Source organism: Amblyraja radiata, chromosome 28 (genome assembly GCF_010909765.2).
Source record: "Amblyraja radiata isolate CabotCenter1 chromosome 28, sAmbRad1.1.pri, whole genome shotgun sequence".
In the NCBI taxonomy this organism is placed as follows: Eukaryota; Metazoa; Chordata; class Chondrichthyes; order Rajiformes; family Rajidae; genus Amblyraja; species Amblyraja radiata.
The window spans coordinates 17,430,721-17,448,076 of record NC_045983.1 but is presented as its reverse complement, the minus strand read 5'-3'; the positions used below and the strand labels follow the sequence as shown (position 1 = coordinate 17,448,076).

The following is a 17,356-nucleotide window of genomic DNA, read 5'->3' as shown; positions in this document are numbered from 1 at the left end:
TTATCAGTATTTATTTTGTTGCCTTCTGTGTTTCGGATACAAGAGCTTGCCCAGATACATCAAGTGAGAGTGTAGTGAGAGTCATTTAGTTTTGTTTAGAGATATAACATGGAAACAGGCCCTTCAGCCACCAAGTCCACACCGACCGATCACCTGATCATGCTAGTTCTGTTATCCCACTTTTGCATCAACTCCTTACAAATTGGGGGCAATTTACAGGAGGTCAATTAACCTACAAACCCACAATGGGAAGAAACCGAGCACCTGGTGGAAACTCGTGCGGTCACAAGGAGAATGTGCAAACTACACGCAGACAGCACCCAAGGTCAGGATTGAACCTGGATTTCTGGCGCTGTGAAGCAGCAGTAGTACCAGCAACATCACTGTGCCACTCTAGTACGTCGCCATCACCTACTCAGGCTGTGCTGTCAGGATTCCAACTAACCTCTCTGGTGAAAAAAATGCTTCCGTAGATCCCCTCTAAATCCCTTACCAAAAACCTATTTATGATGTGTACGGTAAGTGCAAATGTTTCTTTCTGTCTATTCTATCTATGTCCCCCACAATATTGTATGCATCTAAGCTTCCTCTGCACCATGATGAACAAGCTCCAGTCTCTCCTCTTACCTGAACTGCTCCATCCAGGCAATATCATGGTGAATCGCCTCTGCACCCACTCCAGCGCAATAATGTCCTTCCTGTAGTGTGACAACCAGAACTATGCACAGCTCTGGCCTAACCAATATTTGATAGATTTATAGCATAACCTCCCTACTCTTTAATGCTAGGCACCCATATGCCTTTGCATTTTATCTACATATAATGTCACCGTCAGATATTTTTGAACAATGACACGAAGGTTCCTCTGGTCCTCAATAGTCCCTTATATACCATCTTGTGTATACACTATCCTTATTAGTCCTCCTAAAGTGTATCACCATACACATATCAGGATTAAATTCTACCATTTCATCAAGCTCCACTTTTGTGGAAGAACTGACAGGATAATATTACAATGTCAGTCTGAGTTGGTGATGGAGGCAAGTGGGCAAAATTAGACCACATGGTATTGGGGGTAGGGTATTGACATGGATAGAGAATTGTTTGGCAGACAGGAAACAAAGAGTAGGAATATACGGATCCCTGTAAAAATGACAGGCAGTGGCGAGTGCAGTGCCGCAAGGCTCGGTGCTGGGGCCGCAACTACAGTGCACTCCATAATGATTGGGACAAAGACCCATAGTTTATTTATTTGCCTCTGTATTCCACAATTTGAGATTTGTAATTTAAAAAAATCACATGGTTAAAGTGCACATTGTCAGATTTTAATAAAGGCCATTTTTACACATTTTGGTTTTACCATGTCGAAATTACAGCTGTGTTTATTCATAGTTCCCCTCATTTCAGGGCACCATTAATGTTTGGGACCCAGCAATGTCATGTAAATGAAAGTAGTCATGTTTAGTATTTTGTTGCATATCCTTGGCATGCAATGACTGCTTGTAGTCTGTGATTCATGGACATCACCAGTTGCTGGGTGTCTTCTCTGGTGATGCTCTGCCAGGTGATGCGCAGCCCCCTTTAGCTTATGCTTGTTTTGGGGGCTCGTCCCTTCAGTTTTCTCACCAGCATATAAAAGGTATGCTCAATTGGGTTCAGATCGGGCGCTTGACTTGGCCACTCAAGAATTTACCATTTTTTAGCTTTGAAAAACTCCTTCGTTGCTTTAGCAGTATGTTTGGGATCATTGTCTTCCTGTCGAATGAACTGCCAGCCAATGAGGTTTGAGCCATTTGTTTGAACTTGAGCAGATAGAATATGTCTATACACTTCAGAATTTATTATGCTACTACCATCAGCAGTTGTATCATCAATGAAGATAAGTGAGCCAGTACCTTCAGCAGCCATACATGCCCAGGCCATAACATCCCCACCACCGTGTTTCACAGATGAGGTGGTACGCTTTGGATCTTGGGCAGGTCCTTCTCTCCTCCATACTTTGCTCTTGCCATCACTCTGACATACAGAAAGTTAATCTTCGTCTCATCTGTCCACAAGACCTTTTTCCAGAACTGTGGTTGCTCTTTTAAGTAGTTATTGGCAAACTATAACCTGGCCATCTATTTTTGCGGCTATCCAGTGGATTGTATCTTGCAATGTGGCCTCTGTATTTCTGTTCATGAAGTCTTCTGCAAACAGTGGTCATTGACAAATCCACACCTGACCCCTGAAGCGTGTTTCTGATCTGTCGGACAGGTGTTTGGGGATTTTTCTTTATTATAGAGGTAATTTTCTGTCATCAGCTGTGGAGGTCTTCCTTGGCCTGCCAATCCCTTTGCGATTAGTAACCTCATTAGTGCTCTCTTTCTTCTTAATGATGTTCCATCTGATTTTGGTAAGCCTAAGGTTTGGCTGATGTCTCTAACAGTTTTATTCTTGTTTCTCATGCTCATAATGGCCTCTTTGACCTTCATTGGCACAACTTTGGTCCTCATGTTGATAAACAGCAATTAAACACACCTCAGCAATTACAATCACCTGTGAAGCCACGTGTCCCAAACATTATGGTGCCCCGAAATGGGGGGACTATGTATAAACACAGCTGTAATTTCTGCATGGTGAAACCAAAATGTATAAAAATGGCCTTTAATAAAATCTAACAATGTGCACTTTAACCACATGTGATTTTTTTCTATTACAAATCTCAAATTGTGGAGTACAGAGGCAAATAAATAAATGATGGATCTTTGTACCAAACATTATGGTGGGCACTGTATTTACAATATATATTAATGATTTAGATGATGGAATTCACTGGATGAATTTAAAAGAGAGTTAGATAGAGCTCTTGGGGCTGGGGCTAGCAGAATATAGGGGTATGTGGAGAAGGCAGGCTTGGGTTACTGATTGTGGATGAACGGCCATGATCATAATGAATGGCGGTGCTGGCTTGAAGGGTCGAATGGCCTCCTCCTGCATCTATTTTCTGTTTCTATGTTAATAATTTTACTTAGAAAAAAAATATCTTGAAAAAAATCTGGAGCTTCTTCGTATGACTGATTCCGTTCAATAAAATTTATTCTGAGAGGATTCATAGCAGCAGGATTGTAAAAATACAAATGTATTTTTTAATCCATGCACTTGGCCCAAGGAAATTTAGTTCTCCCAAAACCTTCTGACCAATTCTAAAATGAAAGATACAGCAGCAAAACATCAGTAATTGCACAATGTTCTATGCATCCCAGGTGGTTATTAGTCCACTGCAGAACCAGATTCTAGCAACCAATCTCGCTACCAAAACCTGAAAACATAATTTAATTGTGATAGTTATATGTACAGCTTTTTCTATCCCTGAGTTCTGCAACAGGGAAGATACTAAGCACTATCATAGATATAGCTTCAGTGACACTATGCAAAGTAATTATGTGAGACACTTCAAAGTCCATATGGTATTCATATTAATTCTGTTCTGTACTGGTGTTTATAGTTGCAACATTCAATGTGTAGATGAAGATGATAATTTCCTGACTTTTTATGAGCACCAACTTCCTGATGATGTGAAGTTCCAAATAGCAGTACACCACAGAGTAGATGAAACAATAAATATCATTACATGGATTGAGTGAAGAATTTATTTTGAAAGCTCCATTTGGAGATTAATTTGTTGCATCTTTCTTGAGTTTGTTGTTGGTAGAAGCTCAGTCAGTAGCAAATCAGGTGCTGAAAAGCCAAATGGAAAACATGTTCCTTTGGCGTTATAACGAGTCATTCTTGGTATTTTACGGACTGTTGTGGGAGTAGTCTGGTTGATAAATTGCCATGTGTTTTGTTGATGGCACACAATTATACCTTACTGGGCTGGTGCAAAGGAGGGTTCAGAGCGGCAAATGTGATGCCAATCAAGTAAGCTGCTATTTCCTTATACAATGAGTTTCTTGAGCATTTATGAAGCTGTACACATCCAGGCAGATGCAGAGAATTTCATTATACTCTGCTGAGCACCTTGTGATGGACGCTAGAGTAGCTGTGCAGCTACAGGTGAATCACTTGCTGCAGAATACCTAGTCTTTAACCTACTCTCATAACAGCCATATATATTTTGTTTGTCCAGTTAATTGATAATAAATGGTGGTTTCTAAAATATTGACAGTGGTTAATGATAATGCCATTGAATGTCAAGAATAAATGCTTGGTTTTTCTCTTGTTGGAGATCCGGCGATTTTCTGTTGGAGGGGGGGGGGGGGCGGGTTGTTACAGGTTCCTAAAATTGGAGAATTCAATGTTCATACGGGTGGGTTGCAAGCTGCCCAAGCAAACTATTTCCTCCAATTTGCTGTGGTCTCACTCTGGCAATGGAGGAGGCCCAGGACAGAAATGTCAGTATGGGAATGGGAAGGGGAGTTAAAATAATTAGCTACTGGGAGATCCAGTAGGCCTTGGTGGTTATTAACATTCCAACTTCTGACCCAATGATTGAAGGTCATTGAAGTGGCTGAAACGGTTGGGCCTGAGATTTGCCATGAGGATATTTTACTGTGGTGTCCTAAAATGGAATAATTAATTTCCAACAACCACAATCATCTTCTTTCTGCATACCATAGGAGTGCTTTCCCCTTAATGCTCAATGACTTTAGTTTTACTAGAGGTCCTTGATAACACATTCAATCAAATGCTGTTTTGATGCAGTCGCTTTTACCTCACCTGCAGAATAAAACTTCTATTTCCATGTTTGGCCCAAAGTTGTCACAAGATTCGAAGCCATGTTGTTCCCGACAAACATCTACTAGGTATTGATAAGCAGGTTATTATTGATTAAATACTGTTGGATGGAACTATTGACGATGCCTTCCATTATTTTGCCGATTATTGAGAGTAGATTGCAGGATAGAGGACAAACTACCAATGGAGGACAGTGTAAAGTCTGAGGTGCAACCCCACCGGGTTCAGGAACAGCAACATTCCTACAATCACCAGGTTCTTGAATTGACCTACATAATCCGTTGTTTCCAATTGTGTTTATTCCGTAATTTCCTATTTTGCAGTCTCGTAGAATTTATGTTTCTGTATGATGCCTGAGTCGACATGCTCATAAGGCTGCTGCATTTTTAATTGTACCTGTGCCTCACAGTACATGTGCATGTGAAAATAAACTCAATTTGTAAAGCTTGGAGCAGTACAATGACTGGTATGATTCATATTGTGTAATTATCTGTCACAAAACAATCACAACACAGAGTGCAGTATATATCTTTATTTTCTAACCATTAGAGAAGACACCATCCTTAGATTATATTCTATGATCTCATTGACAGTAATCTCATTAGTTAAATATGTAAATTGAGACATTTTAACAAAGCAAACTAAAGTAAAAACGTATTTAGCAGATTAACTTATTGTCAGTAATAGATTGCTTATTGAAATAAACAGGATAACTGATTTTCCAAGATATACATAATTATTGCTGTACAAGGGCCACAGGTTCATAATAATGAAATTGGAAGAGTGTAACTTCTTATTTTACAATATTTGTGAACTATATTTCTTAGATTCATATGTTTAAACCACCTGAATTCCCCCCAAAAAAGTTTCAATGATAACTAACCATGTTGATATAGAAAGTCAACACCAAGCAAATATTATGTGGAAAAATTAATTAAAAATGCAATAAGTAGTTGAATCTGCATTTTTTACATTTTCTCCACAGATATATTTGATGAATACAATTTTCAAGGTATTGCTAATTAATATTTACAGTGCAAGGTAATATTAAAAACCAAATCAACTTTGATTTAATAGTAAAACAGATTAATTTAGGTTAAATGATATTCAAATCAACAATTTAACAAACGTGGGAGAATTACTTAAAAACTTTTTAATAGTATAAATTTGAAGAAATGTACTTTCAAAATTAGTTCAGCATATTTCATGAGGTGCTTTCTTATAAAGTTTTTTTTTCTAGAGCACCGATGCAAAAACAAATAGCAACTTGTAATGTTTAGAGAGTACAGTAAAACTCTGATAATCCGGCATTTGATTGTTCAGATATCCTGATGGTCTAGAGTCTGGCTCACTCCTGAGTTCAGATTATGAATAGGATACCAGATAGCAAGGCCAGCGCTGGGCATCTAGGGGGTGTCCCCAGAGGGAGCTGGACTGTATGCCGAGTCATATGGGGGTCCACAGCACCAAGGGACAGCACCGTGGGTAGGTTTGCAGTTGGGGTCAAGAGTGCTTGTCCATTTTTTGCTTCCTTTATTTATTGCTCCCTAAAATGTATTACATTACCATGTAAAATGTTTACAAAATAAAAAGGAAGTATGTTTGGATATTATTTGGAATTATTTGGAATAATATCCAATAATGTGACACTCTGCTGGTTCGGGACCCCAAAGTCAAACAATGCCAGATTGTCAGAGTTTTACTGTACTTGCATGCACACTATAATCATCAAAATCTTTTGTGAACAAAATCTTAAGGATCACGGCATTAGTAACCATTAATGTTTATTATAACAATTGTCCATATCTTTAAACACAAAAATACTCTAAGAAATAGTGGTAGAATATCTTACTTGTCCCATGTTTCTATCCATATTTGCTCTGCGTTGCTAGTTTATTTATTGGCTGCCTGCACAAACACTGTAAATGTCAATAATTTGTGTCACAGTATAACACTTAGTTTTTGCACCATGTTCATCAAGATTAATAATTTTGATTTAATTCACATGTGGCCGTTGAATCTAATTTTTTAATTGCAGATGAGTAGTCCTTCAGTTTTCTCCAATGGAGTTCCCCACCTTAAGGTGTGCCAACTGAATTCAAATGCTGCGGGAATTCAAAATCCTGATTATAGGCAATATGGTTCAAACATGAAATTGGATTTTGCAGGTAAATAATTTAACTAACAATATGCAGAGAAGAATGAAAATCAATTGGTTTAAGATCCGCCTGCAATTTTAAAAATACCAAGTCCCCTCAACAAATATTCTTTATGTTTAACTGTTTACAATTATTGCAATTTTTTTCTACATTAGAATAGCTCCTCACTTGTTTCTAACAAATATTGAAAATGTGCCCATGTCATGCAACTGCTAAATTATTTCTTTCCAAATGATTTTCCTCAGATTTTTTTTAATTCACGATATAAAGTTATAATTGGAATGTATTAGTGAAATATACTAATCAGATTCAGGGCTTCAAACTACATAATGTTAGTGTAAAGCAAAATAAATAATTTGATCTTTTAAACTCTCAGCAGGTTTTGGTATTTCTTTGGATTTGAGAACATGGTTTTGCAGAAAGATTTGTTTTTCAATTATATGCTAGACAATCTCTCCTTCTGGCCACTGTCCACTCCAAAAATACATTGATCAAGTCCAGATGAGTCATGATAAAAAAGGGGATAAGAAAATGCATCTCACTGCTCAAGATGAGATAAAATCCTTTGATGTAATAATGCTGGCAATTCTGCAGAAAATGACATGAGAAAGCAGAGTCTTCCGAGAAAATATATCCCAGCTGGTCCTGAGGGAACTAATATGTCAGCAGATGCACACTGAAGCATTTAATCCTGCATAGTAATCTATTTAATTCTGTTCTTTACTAATTTGCAAAATGTTTAACTTATAACTAATTAATAAAGAACAGCTGGTCTTAAAATCTCAATTCCAATCTATCACTGCTGATTCTCATTCACGTTTAGTCACTCAAGACTTCTTGAACAATTTATATGAACAAAGATCATGCGATAGGCAGATAGTCCAGACAGCAACTAAAGCTTTTCCAAAAAATTAAACCATCAATACAGTTTAAATATCTGTTTCTAGTCCTTACATTTGAACGGGTAGTGTGAGAGAAGCAGGAGAGAGTTGTTAGAATATCCCCAAAAGCTGAAACAATAATATCCTCCAGAAACAATGAGCGAACACAGGAACCGTAAAATAATGATGTTTATTCATATATCTAGTCTCAATTATTTTTACAATAAAGATTCAAAGAAACAGAATATGCCAAAACAAAATAGGGAAGAAAGAAGAAAATCTGGATTAGATTCTGCTTCTGAAACATTCTGTTGTCCATGCATTTCTTTTCATGTCTATTCCATGTGATGATATTGTGGCTCAAAAATACTTCCCCTATTCGATGTTTAGCAAAAACATTTTGTGAGCAGAATCCTATTGATATTAATACACTCACAATGGCAGATTTGACTAAAATTAACAAAAAGAAAAATACTCCATGCATGATTCCCTTTAGAAGTGAGAAAAGAAGCTCGTTTTCAGTTGTTGTAAATACTTGTTCGAAATTGTGCCAATTAATGTGATTACTAAAATAAGGTGTTCTAGGACAAAATTGATAGACTATCAAGTGCTTTGTGTTTGAATCAGATCCACAAAAATAATTTCTGACAAAAATATGAGACATTGCTGAGAATAAAGCATATTTTAGAAGAAACATGGCAGCCCAATTATCAAGCCTAACCCTTTAAAATTTGCCAATGGAATGTTTCAATAAGAATAAATAAATAATAGCCATTTTTATCTTAAATTTCTACACCATTTTTAAACTGCTGTATAAAAACAGCAGCACCTGTACTATGAAGAACTCCCAATGCTATCTATAATTCACTGTATCTATTCAAAGTAATCCTCTCGATATAATAAATATTATTCATCTGGTGACCAGCAAAGAATAGTAACTGGAGATTTAAAAGATGTCATCATTTAGAGCCTCTCTACACACCAAGCACTAACACCCTAAATCCCATACCCAATTACTCTTTATAGCAACATTCTCAGTCATTCGCTCTGAAGGATAGTGAAGTACGGATAAATGGGTAAGTGAGAAATGTGATGTGCTTTAATAACCTTTAAATCAGCAACCACAGAAACATTGTAGAACTAGCAAAAGTGAACTCTTTTGAGGCCATGCTCACACTGCAATGGAGAAAATAAGCGTGCTCCACTGAGTGTAAAGCACAATTTTATTCAGAAATAAATATTTGCCTCACTTAAGGAGGGATGTATTTTACAATCTGAGGAATACTCAGCCTGAAATTGTAGATAAGTTAAAATTGTAATCCTTAAAGTTTCAACTTGCAAAATTAGCTCTCAAATTAACGTCATTAAACTGGGCTTCGGCAAGAACAGAAGTGAAAATCGGCATCAGTTTACAGAGCCATGTATTCTGGTAGTTTGGGGAGGCAAGGAACATTACAGAGATTGACAAAGTGACAGAAAGTGCTGGAGTAGCTCAGCAGGTCAGGCAGCATCTCTGGAGAACATGGATAGGTGGCGTTTCGGGTCGACTCCAGTCTGAAGCCGGTCCCGATCCGAAACATTGCCTATCCATGTTCTCGAGAGATGCTGCCTGTCCTGCTGAGTTACTCCAGCACTTTATGTCCTTTCATGTATTAACCATCATCTGCAGCTCTTTATTCTACATTACAGAGCCGAGAGTCAAACCTACATTAATGCACACAAGAGCAAACAAAGTCTAATCCTGTGATGGACACAAAATGCTGGAGTAATTCTGCGGGACAGGCAGCATCTCTGGAGAAAAGGAATGGGGAACATTTTGGGTCGCGACCCTTCTTCAGATTTTGGGAGGGTGGGGGGGGGGGGGTGAAGGATGCAAGGCTCAGTGCTGAGGCTGCATCTATTTACAATATATATTAATGATTTAAATGATGGAATTAAAGGTAGCAAATTTGCAGAAGATACAAAGCTGGGTGGCAGTGTGAACTGCGAAGAGGATGATAGGAGGTTGCAGGGTGACTTGGACAGGTTGAGTGAGTGGACAGATGCATGCCAGATGCAGTATAATGTAGATAAATGTGAGGTTATCCACTTTGGCGGCAAGAACAAGGAGGCAGATTATTATCTTAATGGTATCAGATTAGGAAAAAGGGAAGTGCAACAAGACCTGGGTATCATTGTACACCAGTCACTGAAAGTAAACATGTAGGTACAGCAGACAGTGAAGAAAGCTAATGGCATGTTGGCCTTCATAACAAGAGGATTTGAGTATAGGAGGAAAGAGGTCCTTCTGCAGTTGTACAAGGCCCTGGTGAGACCACATCTGGAGTATTGTGTGCAGTTTTGATTTCCTAATTTGAGGAAGGACATCCTTGCTATTGAGGCAGTGCAGAGTAGGTTCAGGAGGTTAATCCCTGGGATGGCGGGACTGTCATATGAGGAAAGATTGGAAAGACTGGGCTTGTATTCACTGGAATTTAGGATGAGAGGGAATCTTATAGAAAAGTATAAAATTATAAAAGGACTGGACAAACTAGGTGCAGGAAAAATGTTCCCAATGTTGGGGGAATCCAGAACCAGGGGCCAGTCTAGGAATAAAGGGGAGGCCATTTAAAACTGAGATGAGAAAAAACGTTTTCACCCTGAGAGTTGTGAATTTGTGCAGGCCGATTCACTGAATGAATTTAAAAGAGAATTAGATACTCTAGGGGCTAGCGGAATCAAAGGATATGGGGAGAAGGCAGGCACGGGTTACTGTTTGTGGATGATCAGCCATGATCACAATGAATGGCGGTGTTGGCTCCAAGGGCCAAATGGCACCTATTTTCTATGATATAGGGAAAAAGCAGGAACGGGGTACTGATTTCAGATGATCAGCCATGGTCATATTGAATGTCGGTGCTGGCTCGAAGGGCCGAACGGCCTACTCCTGCACATATTTTTCTATATTATGTGACTTGCACGTTTAAGCCCATCCAGCTTCCGCGCGAGTCCTGTGCGAGCCTCCTCCGGGGCCGCGACCCCACTGCTGCTGCCGGACCCTGAGCCCTCGCCCCTCGCCCCTCGCCCCGGCCGTGAACCCAGAGAACCGACGGCCGCCTCAGATGGGACCCGCCGCCCTCCGTGATCCTTTCCCCCCTGAGCTGGCCCCCGTACCTACCCCCGGCCTCCCCCGAAGCTGCTGTATTGCTGCTGCCGCTCATCGTAACTGTCGAAATCCGCCATGTCCTGCTGCTCAGACAGACAAGACCCCGGCGCCAAGGCAACCGGGCTGCCCCGCACCGCCTCTGTCAGGCCGGCATCCCGGGCTCACCCCACGCAGGCGAGCTCCTTCCCATTGAATAGCCTCTGCTCCAGGACTACAACCTGTTTTAGATTCACGACCTATTTTAGTGCCTTCAATCCATTTCATCCTTCATGACATTTCAATGATCTGGTTTACTGTACAGTTAGCATATAGCTTGAAATCGATATCGCAATAATTGCGCAGTTATAGACACAGAGAGACAACAAAGATTCCTGCTGGTGGCAATTGTCCTGAAAATCAAAACGTTGCAGAGGTTGGGAAATTAAAAAATAAAACAGAGAACGCTGGCAGCACTCAGGTTTAGTGGAAAGGAAACCACTTAGCTGGACAGCCAGCTTTAGTGGAAAGTGAATATAGTTAATGTTTGAGGGTCGGGGCCCTTCATCAGAAGATGTTGACCAAGATCTTTGATGCTGACCCACCATCAGAAGACCAGCGTTCCGTCCTCTCATTCCCTGGACCAGGGTGGAAGCAGATTGACCCGCTCGTTTGCCACAATGCTGCTTGTTGTGTTGGGTATATTGGCAGGCAGCTGGGATTTTTACACACAGTGTGACTACGGCAAATAGACAATTATCAGAATCAAAATCAGTACCTCACGTACAAATCTATACAAAACATAAATTGTTTTGTGAACTTTGGCAAAGCAGAGATCAGGCGGCTCTCCGGGCAGCGCTCGGGTGGTGACCTCGCGCGAGGACCCGGCGGCAGCGTGTTGATGGAGCAGAGGCCGAGCATGGTTCTGTCTCCGGCTCCGGCACCGGCACCGGCACCGGCACCGTCTCCGGCGACAGCACCGGCTACAGCACCGGCTCGCACAAAGCTCACGCACTCCGGGGGAGTTCTGCAAAAAAACCGAGAGTTCCTCGACTTCTTCTGGGACATCGCCAAGCCCGAGCAGGAAATACGTCTCATGGCGATCAGCGGGCTGCTCGAGTACCTGAGGAGCAGCGAGGTAAGGCCGTGGGCTTTGGGCAGGTGGATGAATGTATTCTATTCTTCCTGCCCGGGAGAATAGAATAGAATAGAATGCCATTTTATTGTCACTATACACATGTACAATGAGATTAAAAGCAGCTCGTACTCAGTGCAGACATGTAATGTAAGACATGCAGAAGTGTGGGGGTCTGGCTTGGATCGACCGTGTGGTGGAAGTGACCAGGGCCCAGCATATGCAGCAGCGAGTGCTAGATTTCATCGTCATGTAACTGATATAACTAACCCAAGTGTAACTGATAATTTATTTTATTGTTTATTGCTGTTGAGTTGCGTTAATCTGCTTGTAAAGTTGTACCAAGCAAGAATTCAATTGTTCCATTCCCAATGCCAATGACAATTGAACAATCTTGACTTTTGACCTCGGATCAACCCTTCAGAAGCTGGTCACCAGTTCTCCGCCCCCTGATCTAGACACTGGGCATCTTCTATGTGTCCCCAAACTCTTATAACTAAATTCGCTGATTCAGACTTGAGACTTTGCTTCACTGCATCCACCTACAGAGCTGGATCTTCCTGTCTGGTTACAGACTCTGCAAACCTGATCCAGCCTCTCCATCCCATATCAGATATATATTTGAGTCAAGTTTCTGCTTCAGGGCTGAGAGTTGAGGGGAGATGGTTGGTTTAAAGCAAAGATCTTATAGCGGAGCATAAGATCTTTGGTTTAAAGAGATGAGAGGGAGTTGGTGGAGAATAGGTGAACCAGGTTGGGGGGTGGGGGGGAGGGGAGAACGGTGGAGATGAAGAGAGAGAGTGGAAGTCGATGTGGAGATAACAAAAGACTAGATTATGGAACCTGATAAGATTTGATCCTCCCACCCAGACCTGGCTCCATCTAACCATCACTCCCCCTTCATCTGGAGCCACCTATTACTTGCCTGTTCCTGCCTCACCCCTCTCTGGCACCTCTTCATACTGGTTCCCTCCCTTCTACATTCTTAGTCCTGATGGAGGGTCTCAACCTGATATGCTGACTAGTCATGTCTCCCCTATGCTTACTTCTCTCCCTGATGTAAGCCCCAATCCTCAGTATCTGGACCATCACTTATTTCTCTTCCTGCTTCCAGATTCAAATCCTGAGGGATCCTGACACATGTATGCAACTCTTATGCCACTATTACCCAGAATCCAGCTGTTTCATCCTTGGATTGAGTCTATCTCCTACCAAGATATGGACAATTGCCCTTATTCTGTCCCCCAACCTCACTTGCCCATTTGATTTATTTTTCTGCATCAACCATTTGTTCATCTATATTTTCTTATTTCTTCGTGAATCGGTCTTTACATTCATCCAGTTCTTGTGTAATTGTCAGGTGCATCTAATAATGATCTTTGGATACCATAAGCTATGGACTATTTGTTGACCCAACACCCAGGGGCGACATGGTGGCGTAAAGATAGAGCTACTGCCTTACAGTGCCAGAGACCCTGATTGGATCCTGACTGGTTTGATCTTGTCTGTACAGTGTTTGTACATTCTCCCTGTAACCTGCGTGAGTTTTTCCTGAGATCATCTGTTTCCTCCCACACTTCAAAGACGTACAACTTTGTAGGTTAATTGGCTTGGTATAAATGTAAAATTGTCACGAGTGTGTGTAGGATAGTGTTGATGTGTGGGGATCGCTGGTAGGTGCGGACTCGGGTGGGCTGAAGGGCCTATTTCCGCGCTGTATCCACGTGAAACCAAACCAAACTATTAATTTGGAATAATATTTGACTCTGTTTGCAGGGTGACGACCTTGAATATACTATCCAACGACTTATTGAGGGCCTGGCAGCAACTCGTGAAACAGCTCGTCCTGGCTTCAGTTTGGCCCTGGCACAGGTTAGACATTGCTTAATGCAGGGAATGGGCAGAGGATAACACTAATCAGAACTGGATTTTAGTCAGTCTGAGTCTATGTGCATGTGATGCTGCTGCGAACAAGATTTTCATTGTACATGTACTTCGCCAAACTTGGGCATATAATAATCAACTCCACTTGATTTGATTCTGCTCTTAGAGGCACAAGGTTGGAGACTAAATTACAGATCAATAAATTCTCCTTAAGTTCCTTCTTGTATTTTATTTCTCTCTTGTTTTCATTGTTAACAGCATTTCACCAATGTGAGCTCCTTACAGACTGAGATGGGAAAATTTGTAACGAGGAATAAGGATATGACAGATTAATTAAACTATTATTAGGCATATTTTTTCAGAGAATAATATGCACAAAACCAGCTAGATATACAAGAGAATCAGATGCGTAATGGGAATGAAGGAATTAGTCAAAAAATAGTATTGGAGAAGTTGGTGGGCTTGAAACCAAGTTAATCTAGAACCTGGTGATCTACATCCCAGAGTTTGAAACTCTGGAGGGTTTGGAGATGGTGGGTGCACTGGTTATTATCTTTGAAAGGATTGAGCAGAATCAACATGCCTGAAAGGTCTGAAGAAGGGTTTCGGCCCGAAACGTCGCCTATTTCCTTCGCTCCATAGATGCTGCTGCACCCGCTGAGTTTCTCCAGCATTTGTGTGTGCCTGAAAGGAACATTTGCTGTAGTTGTTTGAGAAAGCAACAAGTAGAAAAGATGAAGAGGGCCCAACGGATGTGGTGTATTTGGATTTTGGGAAAACCTTTGATAAGGTCAACAAGCAAAGAATGGGAATAAAGTGTTCCTTTTGGTAAATCGTGAGTCCATTGTGGAAATGTTCAAAGGGAGCTAGGTGTGCTTTTTCACAGGTTATTGAAGGCCAACATCAGGTGCAGCAAATACTTAGGAATGGAAATAGAATGTGTGTTTATTACAGAGAATTTAGATATTTTTCATATATTTCATATACTATGAGGCATTTAGCCCATCACACCTGTAGAGGCTCCCTGAGCAATTTTATCATTTTTTTTCCCCCAACTAATTTTACTATTCTCTCATGCATGCCATCCTATGCCACTGTGTATATGGATTGCACAGTGACACAGTAAAGCCACTGCCTTATAGTACCAATTGCATGGGTTCAATACCTCCCTCAGGTGTTGTCTGCATGAAGTTTGCACGTTCTCTCTGACTTCATGGGTTTCCCCATAGGTGCTCCAGTTTTCTCCTACATCACAAAGGTGTGCTTGTTGGTACGTTGATTGTCGGCTGTAAGTTGCCTCTGGTGTGTCAGCGAGTGGTGGAATCAAGAGGGAGTTAATGAGAATGTGGGGAAATAAAATAAATAGAGATTAATGTAGGAGTAGTTCAAAATGGGTGATTCATGGTCAGTGCAGACTCTGAACGAAAGGACTGGTTTCCATTCCCCCCTACATTAGACAAGTTTCACTGGACACTTATCAATCAGCATTTCATTGGGATGCAGGGGAAAACAGAAACAGCTGAGGAAACCCACTCAGTCACCAGGAGAATATGCCAATTCCACATGGATAATACCCAAGATTAAGATAAAACTCAGTTTGAAGGAGTTGCGAGCAGCAGCACTCCCTTCAGCACCATTGTGCTGTTCTAGGGATAGGGAAGCCTTACTGCAATTGTCCGCGCCTGGAGTTTTGGTCTCCTTACCATGTGCAGGCAGAGGAGATTAGTTTAACTTGGCATGGACATTGGGAGTCGAATGGCCTGTTCCTCTGCTTTGCTGTTCTAAGTATTGTGTAAGGATGTCCTTGCATTGAGGTGCAGTGCTGACTGACTGGATTTAAGGATGAAGAGTTTGTCTAAGGAAGAGAAATTGGGTAGATGAGGTTTATATGTCTCAACATTTAGAAGAACGAGGAGAACTCCTTGAAATGAACAACATTCTTTCAGGACATGTCAAGTCAGAAATAGGCAAGTTGCTTCCCTCGAGTAATGTGTCAGGGTAGGGTGCACAATCTCAGAAAAAAAGGGTGCCCTATTTACGGCTGAATTGAGGGAAAATTCTACACTCAAAAGAGGGTGGAGCATCTTTGGGATTTTCAATCCTCAGGGATTGCTGAGCTGAGAATGGATGATTGGATGATGTGGAATCAATGGATGGTGTGGAATGACACCGAGGTAGAAGCTCAGCCATGATCTTAATAAATAGTGGAGCAGGCTTGAAGGGCTGCATGGTCAACTCCTGCTCCTATCTGTTGTGTTGTGGCTGGAGTAGCTAAATCTGTTGCTACTCAACTGATTCATCAGCAGAGCACAGCTTGAACTGTCCCTTTTTTTTTTTTTGATGCCTCAACCTCTGTTTTGGTCTTGTATAGCTCTCCTTAAACCTACATCTTTGGCTGGAGCTTTTATTTGCCTGATTTAATTTCCCCCTTTCTCGCTTCTTGTCAATGATGTGTTTATGTAGAACACTTAAGGCATTTAATCCTATGAAAGGCTAATTCAGTAATGATTGCAGGAAGAAGCTGTAATGACTTTGGGGGCATTCAGTTAATAAGTGTATCCTGGAATTGAGTTAGGATTTAAGATAGACACAAAATGCTGAAGCAACCGAGTGGGACAGGCAGCATCTCTGAAGAGAAAGAATGGGTGATATTTTGGGTCGAGACCCTTCTTCGGACCCCAGGCTGAAATAGTTAATTACCAGTTGTGTACCCGATGGAGCAAGGTAATGCGGTATGCTGCAGCTCAGCAGAAATAACTGTTGAAATGGTGGCCGTAGTGGTTGTTGCCCACTATTTATATTCTTCTGCTATTGATGCCTTATATGAGACCTATTTAGGAGTTTTTTTTCAATTCTGATTTATCTTTAACAGGTCCTGCAATGCAAAGAGACGATCCTTCTGCGGACTATCCTGGAGCAGATCAAAAAGAAACATAATATAAACTTAACCAAGAAGGTGTGTGGTTGAAGAGAATATAGCATGTTTAAGTTTTGTGACAGTTTATTGAGTATAGAAGTCTTGGTGTAATGTGGAATTTCTGCTACCTTTAAAACAGTGTAAAACCTGCCTGTTATCATTTTCTCTGCAATCAAGTATAAGAAAGAGGAGATCATAGTCACATTATTAGGCAGACAGATATTAGATATGCAAAATAGGATGTATTTTAGGAGAAGTAAAGGAAGGGTATTTTGAAAGCTGAGATAGATAGGTTCTTGTTTCGTAAGGGCATCTAAGGTAATGGTAAGAAAGCAGGGGAATGGGCTTAAGAGGGAAAAATAGATCGGCCATGATCGAGTGGTGGAGCAGGCACGATTGGCCGAATGGCCTAATTCTGTTCTTTATGGTCCAAGAACTTGTGGATTGATCCCAAATAAATATCAAAGAAGTTGAACAATGAAACATGAGGATTCAGATTGCAGTAAAACTTTGAAAATCTTTTTCCAATATTCGTCATCT

General features: G+C 40.9%; 2 protein-coding genes across 2 annotated transcripts in view; one reads left to right on the top strand and one right to left on the bottom strand.

Moving 5' to 3' along the window:
- eif4h (eukaryotic translation initiation factor 4H) overlaps window positions 1-11,088 on the bottom strand; it is a 36,741-nt gene extending 25,653 nt beyond the window's left edge. The window contains exon 1 of the mRNA XM_033045944.1: window positions 10,917-11,088. Within this exon, the coding sequence (XP_032901835.1) occupies window positions 10,917-10,981 (65 nt within the window). The 5' untranslated portion in view covers window positions 10,982-11,088. The remainder of the gene's footprint in view (window positions 1-10,916) is intronic.
- mybbp1a (MYB binding protein 1a) overlaps window positions 11,085-17,356 on the top strand; it is a 68,802-nt gene continuing 62,530 nt past the window's right edge. Inside the window, exons 1-3 of the mRNA XM_033045941.1 lie at window positions 11,085-12,018; window positions 13,792-13,887; window positions 16,772-16,855. Of these exons, the coding sequence (XP_032901832.1) occupies window positions 11,782-12,018; window positions 13,792-13,887; window positions 16,772-16,855 (417 nt within the window). The 5' untranslated portion in view covers window positions 11,085-11,781. The remainder of the gene's footprint in view (window positions 12,019-13,791; window positions 13,888-16,771; window positions 16,856-17,356) is intronic.